The sequence below is a fragment of the Cryptotermes secundus genome, unplaced genomic scaffold (genome assembly GCF_002891405.2).
Source record: "Cryptotermes secundus unplaced genomic scaffold, Csec_1.0 scaffold193, whole genome shotgun sequence".
Taxonomy (NCBI): Eukaryota; Metazoa; Arthropoda; class Insecta; order Blattodea; family Kalotermitidae; genus Cryptotermes; species Cryptotermes secundus.
In genome coordinates, this window is record NW_019731217.1 from 569,909 (window position 1) to 593,105 (window position 23,197).

General features: G+C 40.0%; 1 protein-coding gene across 1 annotated transcript in view; it reads left to right on the plus strand.

The window, feature by feature from the left end:
- LOC111866422 (eukaryotic initiation factor 4A-III) overlaps window positions 1–23,197 on the plus strand; it is a 28,781-nt gene continuing 5,584 nt past the window's right edge. Inside the window, exons 1-8 of the mRNA XM_023855359.1 lie at window positions 1–157; window positions 287–489; window positions 5,418–5,550; window positions 7,176–7,309; window positions 9,290–9,378; window positions 17,675–17,813; window positions 17,923–18,038; window positions 20,789–20,896. Of these exons, the coding sequence (XP_023711127.1) occupies window positions 13–157; window positions 287–489; window positions 5,418–5,550; window positions 7,176–7,309; window positions 9,290–9,378; window positions 17,675–17,813; window positions 17,923–18,038; window positions 20,789–20,896 (1,067 nt within the window). The 5' untranslated portion in view covers window positions 1–12. The remainder of the gene's footprint in view (window positions 158–286; window positions 490–5,417; window positions 5,551–7,175; window positions 7,310–9,289; window positions 9,379–17,674; window positions 17,814–17,922; window positions 18,039–20,788; window positions 20,897–23,197) is intronic.

Below are 23,197 nucleotides of genomic sequence, written 5' to 3' on the forward strand. Positions count from 1 at the left end.
CAATTTGGCAAGATGGAGGATGTTCGTGTTAGACGCGTTGTGCAAACGGAGGATTTATCAAACGTCGAATTTGAGACCAGCGAAGATGTGGAAGTCCTACCGACTTTCGACAGCATGGGCTTACGAGAGGAACTTTTGCGGGGGATATATGCTTATGGCAAGTAGTTCATAGCGGAGTAACTTGTATCCATTTGTTCTGGTTTGTTTAGGAGTCCATGTACAAGGTTAGGTCAGCAAGTAAGCGTGCAACATGCATATTTTAGACCAGCAATGTATTTTGTTACAGGATTCGAAAAGCCGTCTGCAATACAGCAGAGGTCAATAAAACCCATTGTGAAAGGAAGAGATGTGATTGCACAAGCCCAATCTGGTACTGGTAAAACAGCAACATTTTCTATAGCTATTCTGCAGTCTTTGGATACAACAGTTCGTGAAAGTCAGGTGTTGTGTTTGTCACCTACTCGTGAACTCGCTACACAAATCCAAAAGGCAAGTCAAAAATAACATAGAAGTGTTGTGTCAATAATATGACTGCCATTTAATTAAGAGTTCCATAATGTAACTGTCAGTGAGTTTCTCTTTTTTTAGAACTTTTTAAAGACTAATTGTTGTGTTCTGTGTAGAAATGTTTCCTGCAAAGCAACATTCTCTGCCAGAATTTCCAACCTGTTACTTTCAGTATACACTACTTCGCCTTTATGAAAATACTCCACAGCACTGCTATTTATATGTTTTTAGTAAAGCCAGGTTTGGATAAATTAAGTCAAAGTTACTTTACAACTGGCACTGGCACTAACCCAAAGGGAGAGAGCCTTGTGGAATTTCTTGTGAGTTCAAACCTGAATATTCTAAACCATGGTAAGGAACCTACCTTTGTAGTTTGCAATAGGAATGAGGTTATTGATTTGACACTAGGGACAAATAACATAGGAAACCTGGTAAGTAATTGGTATGTGTGTGGTGAGCCATCTTGATTGGACCACAGATACATATGCTTTCAAATACGTAACATAATAACGCAACAAGTTACCTTCAGGAATCCCAGGAGAACCAATTGCGACTCATACAAGGATGAGCTAAAGGTGAACCTGGAGATTATTTTGCGAAGTATACGCATGATAAGGGACAAAGATCGATCTGTTGACCAGTTGCAACAGGCCATCATCTTGTCCTGTTATCATAATTGTCCAACCATGACCACTCGCTTACCAAGGAGTGCACCTTGGTGGAATAGAAAGCTGAGTAGGCTAAGAGTTAAAACAAGAAAGCTATTTAATATAGCATGAAGGACAGGGCAGTGGGACACCTATACGGAAACCCTCACCTGTTACAATAAAGAAATAAGGAAAGGCAAACAATCCTCATGGAGGAGATACTGCCAGATCAACGATGTACCGGGCAGTGCCATACTCATGAGGGTCATGGCAAAACAGGCGACCAATAAGGTCAGTTCTATCAAGCTGCCTGATGGCAAGTATACCCAAACTGGAGAAGAAACACTGAAGGAACTGTTCAGAGTTCACTTCCAAGATTCAAAGTTGATTGATGATTTAGGTGATGAGCAGGGCCAGCAGAACCTGGACGTATGTGGGTACATAACGAACAGGGGAGACTGGAACCTGGCTGGTCGGGTAATCAATCAATCAAAAATCAGATGGGTGTTAGGTACCTTCAAACCATTAAGTCTGCGGGAACAAATGGTATTGTACCGGCACTTCTGCAGCAAGGGGCAGAACATTTAGTCCCACACCTATGCCGCATATTTACAGCCTGCAGGGCATATGGGTTTATCACTGCGGCTTGGAGTCAAGTTAAAGTGACATTTATTCCGAAGCCTGGGAAACTTGATTATACCGAGGCTAAAGCTTAACGTCCTATCAGCCTATCATCTTTCCTTTTGAACATGATGGAGAAAGTGGTAGATAGACATATTAGGGACGGTGCATTGAAAATTCATCCTCCGCACCAAAACCAACGTGCTTACCAAATAGGTAAATCTACTGAAACTGCACTGCATAATGTAGTAACATGCATAGAGAGTGCTATTGAACACAAGGATATTGCTCTTGGAGCATTCCTTGACGTAGAGGGAGCCTTTGACAGAACCTCCTTTGATACAACTGGCACCGGCACTAGCCTTTGTAGTTTTCAATAGGAAGGAGCCCACAATATGCAGATGGATCTGTGCCATGCTGGAAAGCAGGAATATAAGTGCTACATTGTCTGGAGAGACCCTGAGAGCGTCTGCGGCAAGAGGTTGTCCGCAGGGGGTTGTTCTTTCGCCTCTCCTGTGGAGCCTGGTCGTGGACGATCTTCTTTGGGAGCTCAACAGTACAGGCCACTTCACAGTATATGCTGTTGTATAGTAATCCTAATTAATGGGAAATTCCCACACACTGTATCAGAGGTCTTATAGATAGCCCTGTATACAGTTCAACAGTGGTGCGAAAGAACAAACTTGTCTATCAATTCAAACAAGACTGTGATTGTACCCTTTACTAGGAAGAGGGATATGTAGGGGCTCAAAGAACCAATACTCTTCAGTAAAGTGACACGGCTATCCAGTGAAGTCAAGTACTTTGGATTAACATTAGACAAGGGACTGACATGGAAACAAAAGCTGGATAAAGCTATTAATATTAATAAGTCCTATAAAACCTTCTGGACATGCAGAGGGACATTTGGGAAGACTTGGGGACTGACACCAAAGGTCATTTATTGGATATACACTGCTGTAGTAAGACCCATAATCACCTATGCCGCCACTATATGGTGGCCTAGAGTTAAACTTAAAACAAGTCAGGCAGAACTAAGAAAACTGCAAAGAACGGCCTGCTTAGGAATTACGGGAGCAATGAGAACAGCTCCAACAGCTGCAATGGAGACCCTACTAGGACTCCCTCCTCTGCATTTGCAGATAGAAGCAAAGGCCAAGTTAGGAAATTACAGATTACGTTGCAGTGATCAATGGAGACTTAAATCCGAAGGTTTTGGACATGCATACATGACTCGGGACATGAAAAAAGAACCCATCCTACAGATGGGATCTGATAAAATGCTACTGAAACATGTTTATGATAGAGCCTTCACGATCAGATTTCCTGACAGAAATGAATGGAATGAGGGGTTTCTACCTGATAGAAAGGGGTGACTAATCAGGTATACAGATGGTTCCAAGAAAAATAAAGGCACTGGAGCTGGGATGTATTGTGATGGAAAGAGGCTGAAGCATACCTTCAGCCTCAGTCAGTACACAACAGTATTCCAGGCAGAGGTGTATGCCATTAAGGCATGTGCAGTTAAGAATTTAGATAGGAACTATAGAAATAGGAACATCTATATCCTATCAGACAGTCAAGCCGCAATTAAACCACTTGGTACACACCAAATCACTTCAAAATTGGTTTGGGATTGCCACCAATTCCTCATACAACTGGCCAGACATAACAGAGTTCAGCTGATGTGGGTGCCAGGCCATGAGGGTATTGCTGGGAATGAAACCACAGATCAACTGACAACAGGATCTGAACAGCTGTTCATAGGACCTGAAGCAGCTTGCGGGATCTCAGTAGGAGAGTATTGCTGGGAATGAAACCGCAGATCAGCTGGCAAGAACAGGACCTGAACCAGCTTGCGGCCTCAGTAGGAGAGTATTGCTGGGAATGAAACTGCAGATCAGCTGGCAAGAACAGGATCTGAACATCCGTTCATAGGACCTGAACCAGCTTGCAGCATCTCAGTAGGAGAGTATTGCAGGGAATGAAACCACAGATCTGCTGGCAAGAACGGGATCTGAACAGCTGTTCATAGGACCTGAACCAGCTTGCAGCATCTCAGTAGGGGAGTATTGCAGGGAATGAAACCACAGATCTGCTGGCAAGAATGCGATCTGAACAGCCGTTCATAGGACCTGAATCAGCTTGACGCATCTCAATTGGAGTTGCCAAAAAGGCAATCAGGGACTGGACTGACAGAAATCACAAAAATCACTGGGATTCCATAACTGGACTCAAACAGGCAAAAGGATTTATATCAGGGCCCTCTGCCAGAAGAACGAAGGACCTGTTGAAATTAAACAGAGCATAACTAAGATGGGTGGTAGGATTACTTACTGGACACTGCCACCTAAAAGGGCACCTTTCCAAATGGGCTGATATACAACCCAACCTGTGAAAGGTGCCTACGAGAAGATGAATCAGCCACACACGTCTAATGTGATATAGCTTATTTAAGATATCACCACCTGGGTCAAGTCTTCATGGAACCAAGTGACTTTTGTGACGCCCCCGTGAACAAAGTCCTACATTTCATTTGAAGTGTAGGATTAATAAAGGGTTAATCCAAATGGGAAGCACAATAGACCATTGAAGGTTGCAGTGCTAGGGCCAGTTTTATGGCTCACCCCTCATACTCATACTTCACAACTGGCCGTTTACTGCCAGTCTTTGCGCCAAGCCCCTTTTTATTCAACTGAACCCTTGTGGACATAGTCCTTATGTAACATCGGCCGATGAGAAGCTGGGTCAAATAAATTAGACAATAAGGTCTAGTATTCATAAGAACTGGGACAACATCATTGCACATGTGATTATACTTGACTGTGTTACCTTGGAACTGAGATTTATTGCTTCACAGTGAACGTATTTGGTGTTGAATATTGAACAGCAACAAAATTTGTTTCACCAGTAAATCTGGTTTCAGCAAGATTATTTTCATGATCATACCAGCTGTGCAGTTATATTTAGGGAAAAAAATCTCCACAAATCACAAAAATTTAATGAAAATTGTTAGAAATTTTTTTTAACAAATGGTCAGTTTATTTTTGGGACCCATTTGATGGCCACATATTTTGGAACTATAATGTTAATTTTAATATTCTGGTATGGATTAGATTGATCTGGCTCAGAATAGGGACCAGTGGAGGGCTCTTGTGAACATGGTAATGAACCTTCATGTTCCATAAAATGCTGGGATATTCTTGAGTACCTGCAGAATTGGTGTCTCCTCAAGAAGGGTTCATCTCGATTAGTAAGTAAGTAAGTAAGTAATGTTAATATTCAAAGGGAGTTGACTTAGGACAGATAAACTCTGGAATACCAAGTATAAATAAAATCCATCCAGCTATTCTGGCAGTAGCAAGATGCATATAGACTATATGGCATTCCAAAACCACTTTGTCATATTCAGGGGGCTCAAAACATTGAAGCCTTTTGAAGTCCAAAAATGTATTTTGTCATGATCACAAAAAACTGAACTGATTAGCAGGTTAGACTTTATGTAAGTTGAAAGCATTCCTGGTAAGTCAGATTGTGTCTTGTGTACATCTTGCTGCATGCCGAGACCTCTGTACTGTCTTACTAGAATTTATTAATTTACCGTAGGCATTGGATTTGTACAAATGCAGTTTTATATTTCAGGTAATCCTTGCCTTAGGAGACTTCATGAATGTTCAGTGCCATGCTTGCATTGGTGGCACAAACCTTGGAGAAGATATCAGGAAACTCGATTATGGACAACATGTAGTCTCAGGAACACCTGGAAGAGTTTTTGGTACACCTTGTTTTAGAAGTTCATTAGTTACACTATCCCATACATAGAGTGAAATAATATACATGTGCTACATTTATCCACAGCACATTAACTTCACCAATTCTTACAGTTGGAACTCTGGCATTTTGAACTTATTAAAAGTAGGTCACAGGAAATGCTATGAAAAAAGAATATTAAATAGTATTTGAAGATTTTGTTGTTAATGTTTTATTTGTTAACTGCACTCATGTGATATCAGTAAAAAGAAAAGTCATATACAAATTTCTCATAGATATAATGCAGTTCAGGTGGTACTTTGACAGTTTTGAATGCTTGATGGCACATTCAGTACTTGTAGTTACTATAGGATTCTGACGATGGTGTAGTAAAGTCCAAAAACCCAATATATCAGTACATTCAGTACTTGTTCACTTTTTTGAGGTATAACCCTCTGTAAGAGGAACAAGAAGGTTCATCATTGCTAAAACTTGATGTAGGACCCTATTCTGAGCTGCTTTAATCCAGTTCAGATCAAGTTTACATGATTATCAGTAACTGTTATTATAACATGCATTTTATTATTGTCTTCTCATGATCTCCTACAGAGCTTCTTTTCATGTGTATTCTTTGCTTCTCATTGGACTTGCAACATTTCAAGTATTTTCCCTCCACAGAGATACATCCTAACGTAATTGAAAGTGTGCCAGTGGAACTAATCAACTTTAATTTAATAAGCTATGTATGTATAGCTGGTCATGCTATGAACATAAGTTGACCTTGCAAGAATTCATTGATTCCTTTCCTTTAAGTGTTTGTAACTGAACTCTCAGTCTTCCTTAATATTTCTTGAAATATGTCCTTTTGTAGAACACCAATGAATTAATTGCATTTCTTTTGGCTTATTTTGGACTTCATCCATCATCTGGTATGTAAAAGACAAAAGACCACGACATTTCAGACCCAGTGATTGAGACTAGCTCTTTCTAATGGGCCCAACTGAGTAGGTTTATCCTTCCCTACCCACCTGAAGACGGAGACAGATCCAGTCTCTGAAACGTCGTGGTCTTTTGTCTTTTACATACCAGACGATAGGTGAAGTCCAAAATAAGCCAAAAGAAATACAGTATACACCATCGTCAGAATCCTTTCAAGTCTAATTAACCCGTTGCCGTGGTTCGTCGTGTATGTTTCGTCAGGGATTTAAATCGTCTGGGGGGGTTCGACGTGTATGTTTCGTCCAGCTGCACACGTATGTTATAACGCCCATAATAATTGATGGTTTTGCTGTAGATTGTTAGATTTTTCACTGGCCTGTTGTCAGGAGGACTGTATTTAATGACACACGCGTTTAAGAGCGCTAAGTCGTCGTNATTTCAGACCCAGTGATTGAGACTAGCTCTTTCTGAGCTCAACTGAGTAGGTTTATCCTTCCCTACCCACCTGAAGACGGAGACAGATCCAGTCTCCGAAACNACAATGATGAATAAATAATTTTCGAGCAAAATTTAAATGGCCGGCTGAATATATTACCGCAGGAGCCGCGGCCGCGGAATTTAAATGACCACGTCAAAGGGTTAATTGCATGTCATGTATTTTTTGTACGTATGAATGGAGCTGCAGTAACAAGTATATTGTGTTTGTTTCAGACATGATTAGACGCAGAGTCTTGAGGACTAGGTCTATCAAAATGCTTGTGCTGGATGAAGCTGATGAAATGTTGAACAAAGGTTTCAAGGAACAGATCTATGATGTGTACCGTTACCTTCCTCCAGCAACACAGGTGATTAAAGGATATGTATATATATTGCATACAGGATAAATATTTACTTTAAGATCTGTATAGGAATTTATGGTCGTACTGAATCGTCATTCTGATCAATCACAATAATTGTAATCAGAAGTAATATATTATTTGTATTCAGGAGGTATCTAGTTTGAATCTTATTTCGATCATCAGCTGCCTGCAGGTTTTTTATTCTTTTCAGTCGTCCATTTAGGCAAATGCTAGAATCGAAATTTACAATGAAAGGTGACTACTTACCTTCTTCCATGATACATGATTTCCTAAGTAACTGCATTTTGTACAGCATCATTCATCATCGTCACTCATGGAGCTGAGCCCATCATGATGAGCTGCCAATTGTGCAGCTACTCAAGAACTTCCCAGCATTTTATGGAACCCGAAGGTTCATTACCGTGTTCACAAAAGCCCACCACTGGGCCCTATCCTGAGCCAGATAAATCCAATCCATACCATCCCATCCTATCTCTCTAAGATCAATTTTGACATTGTCCATCCACCTACATCTTGGTCTTCCTAGTGATCTCCTTCCTTCCAGCTTTCCTCTTTGTCCCCATTCATGCTCCATGTCCTGCCAATCTCATACTCCTTGACTTGATCATTCTAATTATACTTGGAGGAGATTGCAAGCTATGAAACTCCTCATTATGCATTTTTCTGAAACTTCCTGTCACTTCATCTCTCTTTGGTCCAAATATTCTCCTCAACACCATGTTCTCCAACAGCACAGTCTGTGTCCCTTCCTTAAAGTCAGAGACCAAGTTTCACACTCACACAGAACCACAGGCAAAATTATAGGTTTTTATATTCTAATATTTTATGTTTTTAGACAGCAAACGTGAAGACAAAAGGTTCTGGACTTTGTCTGGCCATATATGTGTTCGGTGTGTTCTACATTGTGCAATGGATTCGATGTAGACAAAAACGCATACACCATATGATCATATAACAATACATATCGTGAAATTGCACACCTAATATACCACTCATTAACAACCCGTACATCATAGAAACTTGTCTCTGGGCTCCACGACTAGGCTTATTATGTAGAAAGCTTCTACAACAAGACCTACAAACAACATAACATGCCCAGTTTCTACACTGTAGCTTTGGAATCTTAGTATTAAGTTGGCACACATATTTCTTAACCTCCCATAATAAATAAATATTTTTTTAACATTTTTAAAATATTTGTAATATTTTTAATATTTCCATAATATACTCAACACTTTATAAATCTTGATATACAGTATTTATATTTTTATCTTTTATCTTATTTTGTACCTTCTACTTTAATTGTAACACCAATTTGAGGCAAATTTTATATTAGTATATAATATGACACATTGCACTGGTATGGATCCATTGCAGTAGTTCAATAACTATAAGTATTCCTATATATAACTGCCTGATGATGGTCTTATAAAACCAAAACATGTAACAGGAATAAAAAGTCGAATTGTAAAACATTAAGCGAGTATGTTTGTTGTGTTGACAGTTAATCAATTCCTATATACATATGTATATACATATGCATGTAACTAGATACAAATGTTTAAAATGCCATAGGAAGTGAATCTCTAATGGACCAAAGTATTGCAGTTACTGCAAATTAGATTTTTTATTGCAAGGAAAACGTGTCTTTTAAGGGACACCAAAATGAATAAAAGTAGGGCTCCTAAAGCGGGCAGCATAACACGTATATATATATATATATATATATATATATATACCTGTATCACATATATTCAAGTTAGTGTCATCATTTTTTAGCATTTACCTCAAATTATATACCATGAGAAAAATATAAATAATACATATAAAATATTTTTCTTCTAGCCTGTGATTTTATTCTTGTAAATCAGTATCTATTTTGGGTTGCTTAATTTGGATCAGAATCTCATTCTGTTAGTACATTTCATTGCATATGTATATGTTCTACTTTCTTTCTTTCTTTAGGTTGTTCTAATTTCTGCCACTCTTCCACATGAGATACTGGAAATGACAAGCAAATTTATGACAGACCCCATTAGAATCTTGGTGAAACGGTAAGATACGTTTGAAATGTAGGCATGAAGTTAATTTTTAGAAGTATGTAACACCTCTGGAAACATTGAACAACTTGGGGTTATTACACAGGAAGAGTTGTGTAAAATATAAGCCCCAAAAATTTATTTAAATTAATTTTTCACAAGGAATTCCTCATTAAAGTTGAAGTTCACTTTACTGATGTGTTGTATGAAATCATGATAACTACTCCTTAACTTTGTGGATGTACATGTATGTACATGTATATGATAAGGTGGTACTTTCATGTGTAGGCTTCTCAGGCATGTGTCTTTGCAGGATTGGTCCTTATTTCACTCTCTGTTTTAATGTCTAATAGAGGTTTCATGAAAATGCACAGTTGTCCTGTATATGCAAGGCCTCAGTGCAAAATGTAAACATCCCTGTATACATAAAATCTAAAAGTTCATTGACCATGGTATATTAATACAATTATTGTGTTTTTGGACATTACCCATTGTCCTTTTATTTGTTTATGTAGAACAACATTTTGGAGACTGTATTCTGTCTGCATCTTCATGTAAAAGCCCACTCAGTTGGGCCCAGTCGATAGAGCTGGTCCTTATCTCTGGACGACATCAGCACTAACACAGGATATATATAAACCAAGCACAACATAAACCACCTGCAAGAGTTAAGACAAACATTAAATAACTCCACATACACCTATATCCATGCACTATTTCAGGCTAGTGTTAAACTCAAGAGTACTATCAGAATAGAAGTCATCACTAAGGAGACATATTCCCTGTATAGTACCAACATGAAAACACAGCTTTCTACAAATTGACAAAGAAAACTTGACAGTAGTGTTGGATGAGTCCACATACAAGGAGGAGATAATAGAGTCTACAAGAATCAGGGGTTTATGAAAATCTACATAAGGATCCAACATCTCAAATTTGAGCATAAAACTGTCCTTCCAGCTTCCTTGAAGCATAAGCCCGATCCTTACTACAGCAAACCACCTCACCTTCATGGATTTCCAAAGATACACAAACCTGACACTCCCCTTGGGCCAGTGGATAGCTCTATTGGCTGTCCCTGTTATGACCTAGAAGAGCTTCTCCATAACATCCTCAGGCCTCCAGTTGGCAATACAGACTCGTTTTTGAAGAACACACAACACTTCATAAAATTAATGCAGGAGATCAGCACCTTCAAAATGAAGTTTTAATGTCTTCAGTCTATTCACCAACGCATCAGTGGAAGAACTCTTACCGGTCATAAGAAATAGACTTGGTATGGATCCTTCTTTCCCAGAATGCACACCTTAGCAACTTGAAGAAATAATGGAATTACTGGACATCTGTTTAAGAACTGTTTGATGATAAATTCTGTTGGCAAAAGGAGGGTATGGCAGTGAGAAGCTCACTACGCGGTAGCGTAGTGGTTGACCTTTATGAGCCGAAAACCCCGTATGGGGACCTTTAAAGTAAAGCCGAGTGGCCAAAAGATACCGTATGGGTATGCACAGTCCACGCATGCGCACAGTGTTTTAAAATCTAATTTTATGATAGAAATTCTTGTTCTACTTACATTATTTTTGGACACCAGCTTTATAAGTAGTCTGTCTCCCCTCCTGCGTCATCTAATTGAATGTTGCCTTCGTGTGGAACTGTTGGAAACATCCGGAAATGCATAGTCCAACATCGCACTTCACGCATTTTGTCCAGATGTAACTTCGTTTCCTACGCGAAGAGCACACGCGACATCTCAATCTCAAAGTAGAGGAAGTCGGCCAGTGATGTCGAGAGGCCTCCTCTAATCGAGATATCACCAATGACACAGCAGGAGGTCGACCCCTGGACCGTTGAGGGCGAGGTGGACCCCTTGCAGCATGTTCCAGCATGTTGCGCACAAGGGCGAAACAAAATTCTCTGTATGACAATTTCGCGCCACAGGATGACAACAGGATGAAACTGTTCAGAATCGTCATATCCAGGAAATGGAAAAATAGTTTATTTGTCCATTTCCAGGTCCAACGACTGATGCTATAACTGTTTGCCATTCTGTCTGCTTTGTTGACATAACCCATGTGCTTGTTGTAGTCAGCAACAATTGCTGGCTTGATGGCATTTCCATGCTCATCACAGAAACTGCCTTCTGCTGGAGGACAGTGCATGTTTGTCAGTATGTAAACATCACGTTTGTCCTTCCAAACTAGTGCTGTCGAGTTCCGTCTCACCCTAACACGAATGTCACCTTTCTTCAGTCGAAATTGTCTTCGTCGAAAATCGTCAGGCAAGCCCTTCCGATTAGGTCTAACTGTCCCACAGCACGTTATGTCCTTTGTCATCAGTTCCTCAAACAAGTCTGGTGAGGAAAAGAAATTATCCATGTACAGTTTGTGACCTACACCCTCAATACGTCTGCATAGGTCCCTAACTGTAGCATGTGTCGCTGTCACGTCTTGGTCGGCATGTGTCCTGTCTTTTCCTAGATAAACCTTCATGTCATAAGTATACCCAGCGTCGTCAACAATTTTGAAGATTTTGATTCGGAAACGTTTGTGTTTCTTAGGAATGTACTGCCTAAAAACCACCCTCCCTTTGAATTTAACAATTATCTTGTCTATGGCCAAATGTTCGGGAGGGTTATAATATTTTTCATATGCCTCATTGAGAGTGTCGAAGATGGTCCGAATTTTCCATAGTCTGTCATAACTGTCGGCATTCCTGTCAGTTTCTGTATTGTTGTCTGCAAAATGAGGAAAATGAAGAATGTGTAGAAAACTGTCGCGTTTCATTGTGTAAGAGTAGAAAGGCGTGGCAAATTATTCTGCAGTCGACCAGTAGTCCTTTAGTCTGTCTCTAATGTCATGTCCCATTTGAATGATTCCTAGAAACAGAAGCATCTCGGAATCGGTCACGTCAGGCTGCGGAGAAGGTCCGTCTTGAAGTTTGTCTGGGTACTGGTGGTAGTACCTATTCATCTCTTCCACCAGCAGATGGATAATCCCTGCGAAGTACAGCATGAAAACGCAGAAAGGGGTGGAATCCTTATTTACGTGTGGAGCTTCATTGATATTTAACCCCACATCTCCACCGGAATAATTATTCACACGCCTCCTGCCATGCTGGTGTCGTGGTCCCCAGGTTGCCGATGAAGATGATGGGTCTTTGTCGACTTCGGGTTCTGAGCCCGTTGTTTCCTCGCCACTCAGAATCTTCTGTACTGCAGTCTGAATCGGTGTCAATAATCAGCTGCTTCTCAATTTTGTCTTCTTCCAAGTGAAATGAGGCCATGCTGGCTAGTTTAAATTGCGATGTTTTATTCACAACACAATGCGGTAGGCTAGAACGTTCTGGTAGTGCAGGGCTATGCCGAGAACAATATCTCTGTGTGGTTAGTTCGAGATATGCACAGTCAGGGTTCCTGAAGGACAATTCTAATCGTATTGCTTATAAAATATCGCACTTTCAACTATCCACCATGGCCCCATTTGGCATGGAAGAGGCCGCTCATAAATTACACTGATTCAGAATGCGTTACAGACGAGACTGAAAGGCATTCCAAGAACAGTAGCTCTGTGTGTTTAGTCTGAGATGTAAACAGAATCATAACGCTTATAAAACATCGCAATTTGAACTATCCAACATGGCTCCATTTTGCATGGAAGAAGCCAAGACTGAAGGCCGCTCATAAATCTCACTGATTCAGAATGTGGTACAGACGAAACTGAAAGGCATTGCAGGGCTATTCCAAGAAGAGTACCTCTGTGTGGCTAGCCCGAGATATAAACATGCAGTGTTTCTGAAGTACAAAGTACGATAAGACTTGCGCCCACTCGTGCAATAGTAGAAAGGTTACGACGTGACTGGAGAATGTGCCATACAAACATTAACTTCCTCCCCTTTAGAAAAATAAGACAGGAAGAGAGGATGTCTTGCAGCATGCATTTATACTGCAGAAACTTTCTGCATATTTGTGGACAGACACTCAAAATTGGGAAACAAAATTTTTGGAATCAGTGTAACAATTTTTACAGATTCTAAAATCTGTAAATTACAGTATCTGATTCTATATTCTTTCTAGATAAAAGCAGCGTTTATTTCGTTTGTTTATCACAAAAATTGTAGATATCACAACATTTTGAGTAACATGATTACAATTTTTATTACTCTACAATGGCGAGCATTTAAATTAACTCCGTCCTGCTACCACTACCGGAATTTAAATGGCCCGTCCATTAAAGGTTAAGGCACTTTGCTACAAGTCGGAAGGTCACGGGTTCAAATACCAATGAGGTCATTGGATTTTTTTCAGTTGACCTAATCCTTCTGGCCGCACTATGGCCCTGGGATTCACTCAGCCTCTAACAGAAACGAGTACCAGGAAGTAAATAAATAAATCCTGGGGAGTAAAGCGCGGCTGGTGCATAAGGCTGACAACCTTACCGCTATCTTTGACCCGATTTTCTAGACAATGTGTGACCCTCAACGTCTCACAACCCTATGGGCCTTCATGGCCTGTTACAGGGATAGCTTTACTTACTTTTTTTTTTATTGCATTGGATACAGTAGACCTCAAACCCGCTAAATGGCTCAGCTACATTGATGGCACTTTCGTAGTTTGGTTATGTGGACCAGCAAGATTGGAGGAATTTCTTCACCACTTCAGCAGCCGTAGACCAACCATCAAATTCACAATGGACTTGAAAGTTAATGATACTCTTCCATTCTTGGACATCTTGACCATGAAGAAAGGTCTTAAATTGGCCACAAAAGTGTACCAGAAACCTGCTCCTGTGGTTTGTTATCTGCACTTCAAGTCTAACCACCCACATCATGCAAAAAGGGGAGTCATTCATAGTTTCATAATTAGAGCCAAGATCATATGTCAGGATCAGAAGGTTTTCAGCAAGGAAATCAAGAACATGAGACATGAGCTGATACTAATGAATACCTGCAAGAAATTGTTGACTCCTTAATGATGCCATCAAAAATGAATCGTCCTTCAGATACAGCATACCAGGGCATGCTCATTATCCCATATGTTAAGGGCATCTTCAAGAAATTTAGATGCATTGGAAACCTTTTCAAAGTCAAAACCATTTTCAAAACTAAACATACATTCCATGGGACATTCATGAAAACTGGCCCAGTTGGAGATGCCCAGCAGACAAAGCAGTGGGTACAATATCCCATTTGATTGTGGCATATGTTACATTGGCAAAACAAATGGACCTTTAGAAGTACACATTACTTATTTACTTATGGAGCTGAGCCCTTCTTGAGGAGAAGCCAAATCTGCAGCGACTTAAGAATTTCCCAGCATTTTATGGAACCCGAAGGTTCATTACCATGTTCACAAGAGCCCTCCACTGGTCCCTATCCTTAGCCAGATCCATCCAATCCATACCATCCCCCCCTACCTCTCCAAGATCCATTTTAATATTGTCCACCCACCTACGCCTTGGTCTTCCCAGTGGTCTCTTTCCTTCTGGCTTTCCTGCCTATATCCTATATGCATTTTTTTCTCCCCAATTCGTGCTACATGCACATCCTCCTTGACTTGATCGCTCTAATTATACTTGGAGAAGAGTACAAGTTGTGAAGCTCCTCATTATGCAGTTTTCTCCAACCTCCTGCCACTTCATCCCTCTTAGGTCCAAATATTCTCCACAACACCCTGTTGTCAAACACCCTCAGTCTATGTTCCTCCCTTAATGTCAGAGACCAAGTTTCACACCCATACAGAACCACAGGCAAAATTATAGTTTTGTATATTCTAGTATTTATGTTTTTGGACAGCAGACGAGAAGACAAAAGGTTCTGGACCAAATGGTAGCAAGCATTACCCGAGTTCAATTTCCTCCTCAATCAGGTTTTGATTTGTTATCATTGTTCCCAAATATCTGAACGGTGCCAAATTTTCAAAACATCTATTTTCTTTCGTTATATCATGATTTTGCCCAGAATTTTGGTGATGAGAGAGCAACATATACTTAGTTTTCTCTGTGTTTACTTCTAGACCAACCTCCTTACTTGCGTCAGTTAAAGTTCGCGTTTTTCTATATGGTATCTATATTATCACCCAGTAGATTCACATCAGCATAGACCAACAGCTGATGTGTCAGGTTTAATTTCAGTCCCTCTTGTTTTCCTGGACCTTTCTAATGGCATATTCACACATTAAGGAGCACAAATATGACTTGACCCGAGGCTTTCTCAAAAAATCAAAATTATCCCAACATGCATATGAAGTAGTGAAATGCTACATTTGGAGCATAGCTCTGTATGGGGCTGAAACATGGACACTTAGGGCAGTAGATCAGAAACATCTGGAAAGTTTCGAAATGTGGTGTTGGAGAAGAATGGAGAAGATCAGTTGGACCGATTATGTGAGAAATGAAGAAGTGTTAATTAGAGTCAGTGAGCAGAGGAATATCCTACATGAAATAAGAAAACGGAAGGCTAATTGGATTGGTCATGTTTTACGCAGAAACTGCCTTCTAAAAGAAGCTATCGAAGGAAAGATAGATGGGCGGATAGAAGTGACAAGAAGACGAGGAAGAAGACGTAAGAAGATGCTGGATGACCTTGGGGACAGAAGAGGGTACTGTCATTTGAAGGAGAAAGCTCTAGATCGCATTAAGTGGAGGAATTGTTTTGAAAGAGACTGTGGACCTGTCGTCTTGACAGATTACTGATGATGATGATGATGCATATGAAGGTCACAAGATATGTTGGAAAGAAGTGAAGGGCTTGCAGATGGAACAGGACAGGGAATAAAAGGAAATAAAGCAGTCCACCCACGTGTCTTTGGTAGTTCATCTGATCAGTCAACCCAGCTTGGACATCTCTCCCATCTGGACTCCCATTATTGCCATAGAAGTCGGAAGACTAAAACTCCATCCAGTGTAGACTGTGAGTGAAAGTTGTGTTTTTGTGTTGGTACTATACAGGGAATCTAATTATTGATGACTTCTGTTCTGATAGTACTCTGGTTTTAACAACAGTAGCCATTAAATAGGGCATAGACATAGGTGCTAGGCCTCATGTTTGGAGATTTCCAACGTTATTAACGTTTGTCTTAACTCTTGCCATGGTTTATGTTATGCTTGGTTTATATATCCTATCTTGTGTTGATGCTCATGTCTGAAGATAGGGACTATCTCTATCAGTTGGGCCCAACTGAGTAGGCTGCCACAGTTCTCTATATACTCGTATATGCACTGTTACAATCCATTTTCAGCTTGGTGTAGCCATAAAATGCTAGATTTATATTCAGGAGGTGTGTGGTTTAAATCTTCCAGAACATCAGCTATCCTGGCATGTTTTTATTTCTCATTCCCTCCATGCAAAGGCCAGGATAGTACCTCAGACCATGACCTCTCCCTGCCAACTCCTTTCTGGTTCATCATTCACCAATCATCCTGCCATTCAACACCTTGTAATCTAGAGAACCACAAAATAATGATAAACTTAAAAAATGTTTTGCTTCAACAATCCTTCTTAATCTGATGACAGTTCCTAAAAGTCTGATTACTGTAGTTTATCAGTTAAAAGGGCCTCTGCTTGCCACCTGCTTTCATGCTTGTTTCGTGCTCAGTCATATGTTCTTTCAGTGAACTATATGGTGTTATATTCCAGAAGATTGCCAGGTCCTAGAGGTTTCTGACTATTGATTCTGGCATGTCAGGAATGCCACTAAGGAATAGGTTACACACACACATGTACACTCACACTCACTCACTCACTCACTCTCTCTCTCTCTCTCTCTCTCTCTGTGTCTGTAAGTCTGTAATACATCATTACACAAAGGAATTATTTTTCAATTCACTGCTGCCTCTTCCTCATTATAAATTTCTGTATTCTTGTCTTCAGTATAATGTTTCCTGAACTGCACAAAGAATAATGTTGTCATGTGTGAGGGTGACTGTTAGATGGGGTTTGGATTGCTGAATGGATTTATTGAATACCTATACACACCACATATGGAACTACTAGTAATTACAATGCTATCATTGATCTGTGCCCTCCATGTCTTCTGGATCGATCATTCCATTCATTGAAAGGCATGAACTTACTATTTAGCTTTAATGCTATTTCTTCAACCTTCTGTCTAAGCACTGTACCTTTAAATGGTATATTTAATGCTCATTTCTGCCTAAACCTAAATTCTCTGTTTGATATTGTTAAGTTTGGTATCTTGGAAACAGGGATGTATTGTATTATTGTCTTATATAGGGCCTGGTTTCCAGTTCATCCAGGCTATGTTTGAAAGTTTAAAATTAATTTTTATAAGACTGTAATTGTTTCTGTTAACTAGTGATGAATTGACACTGGAAGGAATAAAGCAGTTCTTTGTGGCAGTGGAACGTGAGGAGTGGAAGTTTGACACACTGTGTGATCTTTATGACACATTGACCATTACACAGGCTGTTATATTTTGCAACACAAAGAGGAAGGTATGTTTTGAAATTCTTTTGTAGCATGTAATTTCTTTACCTGTTATTTAAAATATTGTTGCAGTTATCATAATGTATTTATATGTATACCTGTCTGATTTTCCTTTAGGTTGACTGGTTGACAGAAAAGATGAGAGAAGCCAATTTCACAGTTAGCTCAATGCATGGAGATATGCCACAGAAGGAACGAGATGCCATAATGAAAGAATTTCGCTCAGGGCAGAGGTTATTATGACATTAATTTTTTGAATTATGTTGGAACACAGTATATTTAGGTGGAGTTTGGAATAATGGTAAATGTCTTACTGGATGTACACATGTCTGCAGTACATTCACTAAGTTGTCTGTATCAAATTCTGAAATTAGATCACAACAAATTTGTCACAGTGTATCTTTAGTTTACAGGCAAGCGGCCTCCATAGTCTAGGGGTAACGTTCCCATCTCATGACTCAAGGTACGCGGGTTCAAACCCGGTGGAGGTTGTGGAATTTTTAAGGGCGGAAAAATTCAGGGAACAAGTCCTCCGGGAGGGACTTTAAAGGCTTCCACACACAGACGCGATACTCAGCTCAGTACGGTACGGGAAAATATCTAATTACTTTGCGATAAATGGAGGTCCGCACACTGGCGCGGTACTCCGAGGAACGCGATATTATCGCAGTCGGTATATCGCCTCGGTATTTCGGTCTACCGAGCGCACTCGGTAGACCGCGCGGTATCGCAGCGGTAAATAGTCATGGATCAGTCTTTGGAGGAAGAAGTTTTGCTTTTAGCTGTCGCTCTTGATGACGAAGGTGAACCCCGGCAAGTATTTTACTGAACACTAAATCTGCGTAGTTCTTTTCCTCCAAATATTCAGTATGTCATATATATGTACAAATATTTACAATTCCATAACGAGTCTCTAATTAAGTACGTATAAGTGTGTTCGTATTTTAGGCGAAAGAGACGAATCGCTTGGGTTCATGATATAAACTTGTCAAGAGAGGAACTGGGGGAGTTTTATACATTGATACCTCAACTCCTGAAGGACGAAAAACGGTTCTACATATATTTCAGGATGAAAATTGACAGGTTTGATGAAATCCTGAGAGCCATCGGGCAAGAAGGTATCACTAAACAATATACCAATTGCCGGAGGCCTATTCTTGCCATTAAGTGGAGGATTTTTTTGAGACCCATAGAAGTGAAAGAAGGAAATATAAAGCACATTGTATCAACAGCATGTTTGCTTCATAATTTTCTACGTCTCAAAAACTGTGATGAAAAGTACAGGGAAGAACTGCTACGAGTGGAGCCATTGGAAGGAGAAATGTTCCCTATCCAGCCTTTACATCTCCCAAGGGCGGCAAACGTTAGCTATGCTATTAGAGAGCGGTTTGGTGTGTACTTCAACTATATGACTGCCCCTGGAATTCGTGTTAGTGAACGGAACTGGTGCATAGCCTACACTAAGAATGCCCACAGTTACTGTATACTTAACCCTATATAAATATATACAGATTTTTCTACTTGCTGCCTCTGTTCATTGGAACAGCCAATTCCTTCCACTTTCTATCCTTAGCACGTGAATCCTTGTACATCAGATGATGAGTATCGTACAATAAAGCATTTTCTTTGACAAACTCTATTATTTGCTCCATTTCGCTACCCATCTCGTTTCACGTACTTATAGATAGTGATTGAGTGTGAGTCATGGCAAACTGGTTATCGGGTGTCAAAGATTCCCGAGTTCCGAGTGTCGCGTCTGTGTTCGGCCCACTCGGTAAAGAGCCGCTTTCATCCCGAGTGCTATATCGTCCCAAATCGTATCGCGTCTGTGTGTGGGACCCTTAAACCATGGGTCCTGTGTCATAGATTTATGGCACTTAAAAGAACCTCATGTCTCTGGGAGACCTCTGAGATAAATTAGGCAAATTTCCAACCCAAGTAGTTTCCAATGCCTCCGGTAGATGGGGGAGCTTAGGTACCACTGCCAGAGGAAGGACGACCTCACTGACAGAAAGGGACTAACTATCAGATACAACTGCCAGTAGAAGGCCGAAACCTCGCTGGCAGAAAAGGAACAGTAGCAAGCACCAGTACCGGTAGGGTATGGAGACAGTAGAAATTCAAAGAGGGACGCACTATGGATCAAACTGGTCGCAGTGCATGGGGTAATCTACCCCCATCAATACTGAATAACTGAATAGTTTGCAGGCAAATAACGAATAGTATTAACTACATTAACCCTTACACTGCTGAGGTTGAAATATGTTGATCTCTGAAAAACATGGCATCCTTGCTGCAGTCGACAAAACCTGTATTGCGACTTTAGTTTCAAATCTCAGGTTTCTTTGCACCAATTGCATTCAAACTTGGCAGGTGCATAGAGTCATCTGTTGGGATCGCAATGAAGCATCATTCATTTCAATGGCTGCATTTTTCTGCCCTCTAGCTTAATAAATGTAAAAGGGTGCATCTGCACAGTGAGGCACGTGCTCTGTGGTCATGTGGCACAGGTATTTCACAGGGCTAGTAAAAATGGCTTTGTATAGTGTGCAGTGGTTTCTATAATATTTTTAAATAAAGTTATGGACTTTGGTCAACATATGACATAGTGATAAGACTAGGATAGTGAATTATGTACTTTTTGGCCATCTTGGACAACCCTGATTTAAATGGACTTCTCCACTGTGAAAAATACTCAATAATTCAACATTTCTGCAACTTCTGCTGCCTGTCCCCTGTCTGAGGTAAGATGAGTTAAATTTTATCACAAATTTTCATACTTTGCACTTAAATTATTTATAAAAGATTTATTCAAAAATGATTCAGGACAGAGGGTACTGAGAGTTACTTAACATAGCAGTGAAAGGGTTAAAGTAGGTCAGCATTTATTCCCAAACCCATCATGTCTTACCATTTGTAAATCTTTCCATTACTGCCATAAGCATTATTTTGGAAAGATGTAAATGTTTTTTCTACTTTTCAGCCGTGTTCTCATAACTACTGATGTTTGGGCTCGTGGAATTGATGTGCAGCAGGTTTCCTTGGTTATAAACTATGATTTACCAAACAATCGTGAACTGTACATCCACAGGTAATCACCAATAAGAATGAATTGATTTTTAAGTAAAGTAAAGGTATCCCTGTAACAGGCCATAGAGGCCCATAGGGTTGTGAGACGTTGAGGTTCCCACATTTTCTAGACCATTGCCTCATAGATGGCAGTAAGGTTGTCAGCCCTATGTGCTGGCCGCCCTTTACCCCCAAATTCATTCCAAGAACATTCCTAGTACTCATTTCTGTTAGAGGTTGACTCGACCCCAGGGCCATAGTGGGGCTGGAAGGAGTAGGTCAATTGAAAAAAAAAACAGTGACATCATCGGGACTTGAACCCGTGACCTTCCAGCTTGTAGCCTAGTGCCTCAACCGACTATGCTACCATGTACCCCAAATTGATTTTTAAAGCATGGTAATTTTATATTTATAAAATTTTCCTCAAAGCATGGCAACGTGTTTATTTTTTTAGTTTACTTGTCTGCCCTACATTCAGATCCACCTTATGAAATTTTTCTTCGCAGAAGTGAAATTTGTATTATGGTCTTATGAGTTATGACACCATATAATCTGGTAGATGTTTGTCAGTGTTTTAGAAGAACCTGTTGCCCCAATCTTTACCATGAATATGGAGGCAGGGTGTTCCTTCAGAATGTTGGTAACTACTAACGACACTACATGGCATCATAATCCAGGCGACCCAAAGTATTTGCCTTCCCATATAATAGTTCTTTCCCATTATATAGCCCACTGGTTCCTTTAATATATCACTTGTCCATTAACCTTGTATGCAGAACTCTTTCTGTCTAGTTTAAATAGGGACTTGGCTTCTGGGATCACTGTATGTAAGCCATCCTGGGGTATAAAGGCATCTAGTCCGAGAAAACAGAAATCTGAATAACCACCACTGGTAGAACCTCAAATCTTACATCATGGTTCACATATCTGTCATAGGAAATTGGTGTATGGTTCCAAGATAATCCGAGTATAGATGCCCACACAAAAGAGGGATGGTGCATATTATTTTCCTGTTAGACGTACCATTATGCTGGCTGCATTAATAATCTTGTATTCACACAGTGATAAGCAGATTTTATGGAGAGTCATGTCTGTGGCAAGTTGTGGTTATGCTTTACCAGTGCTTTATGTGGAATTCTCAACTTCACATGAGAACATTTCTGCATTTATTCCACAGAGATCACTGTGCGCCTAATGTTGTGTGCTGTGATTCATTGTCACAAGCATATAGTGAGTGATCCAAGAGAACAGATCATCATGGGATGGATCTCACATCTTCCCATTCATCATTTTCCAGCCTTTTATATCCTGCAAACCTGTTTCTTGGTAATATACAGGGTGTCTAAGGAGGAAAGGTTAATATTCTGGGAGGTTATAGTATCGGTCATTCTAAGCAAAAAAAAGTGTATATGTACGTGTGTACTTACTTACTTATGAAGCTGAGCCCTTCTGGAGGAGCTGCCAATTCAGCAGCTGCTCAAGAATTTCCCAGCATTTTTTATGCAACCTGAAGGTTCATTACCGGGTTCACAAGAGCCTTCTCATGTACACATATTCTATTCCAAATGGTTTCTGAGATAGAGCTATTTGACTGTAGAGTTCCAGAATTGTTTATAAGAAAGAGATATTACATACTGTGTCTAAAACCAACATTTATTGTTCAAGTTACAAAGTTGGTACACTTTACGTAGTATATACATTTTCAAAAACTCCATCATCAACATCAGTGCACTTTTGCAACGCATGTGAGGACATGGCGTGTTGCTCATTTAGAATGACTGGTACTGTGACCTCCCAGACTATTGATCTTTCTTGGTACACGCTGTATAATCTCATAATCTCCCTTACAAAAAGAAATTTGTGGAGTGATTGTATCACTTCCACATGCTGTGGTTTAGAAATGGTTTCAAGTGATTATAAACCACAATAAATCTATGTTAAGTTTCTGATCAGTATATGACTTAAGGGTATTAAATTCACTTTGGAAACAAATCAGATATAGGGACAATTTCAACCTAAGTCACTGCACAAACTCATCTGATGGGGGATGTTTATTGGGTTGCTGTGCCAGAATTGCATCCCCTCAGGTAAAAATTCATTCTGTGTTAATCGAGGAAGAAAAAGTACTATATGTTGGATATTAATAAGATGAGTAATACAGTAATTACATACAACTTACTGCAATCTTTAGTAGTGGCAGAATACCAGTGATTAACCCATACTGGTGGTGAGGGACAAGTCAGAAATTGTTATCTAGTGGACGTTCGCTTTCAGTATGGTGGCTATGCTTTTTTTTGACCAACAACATTTTAAGATTATGCAC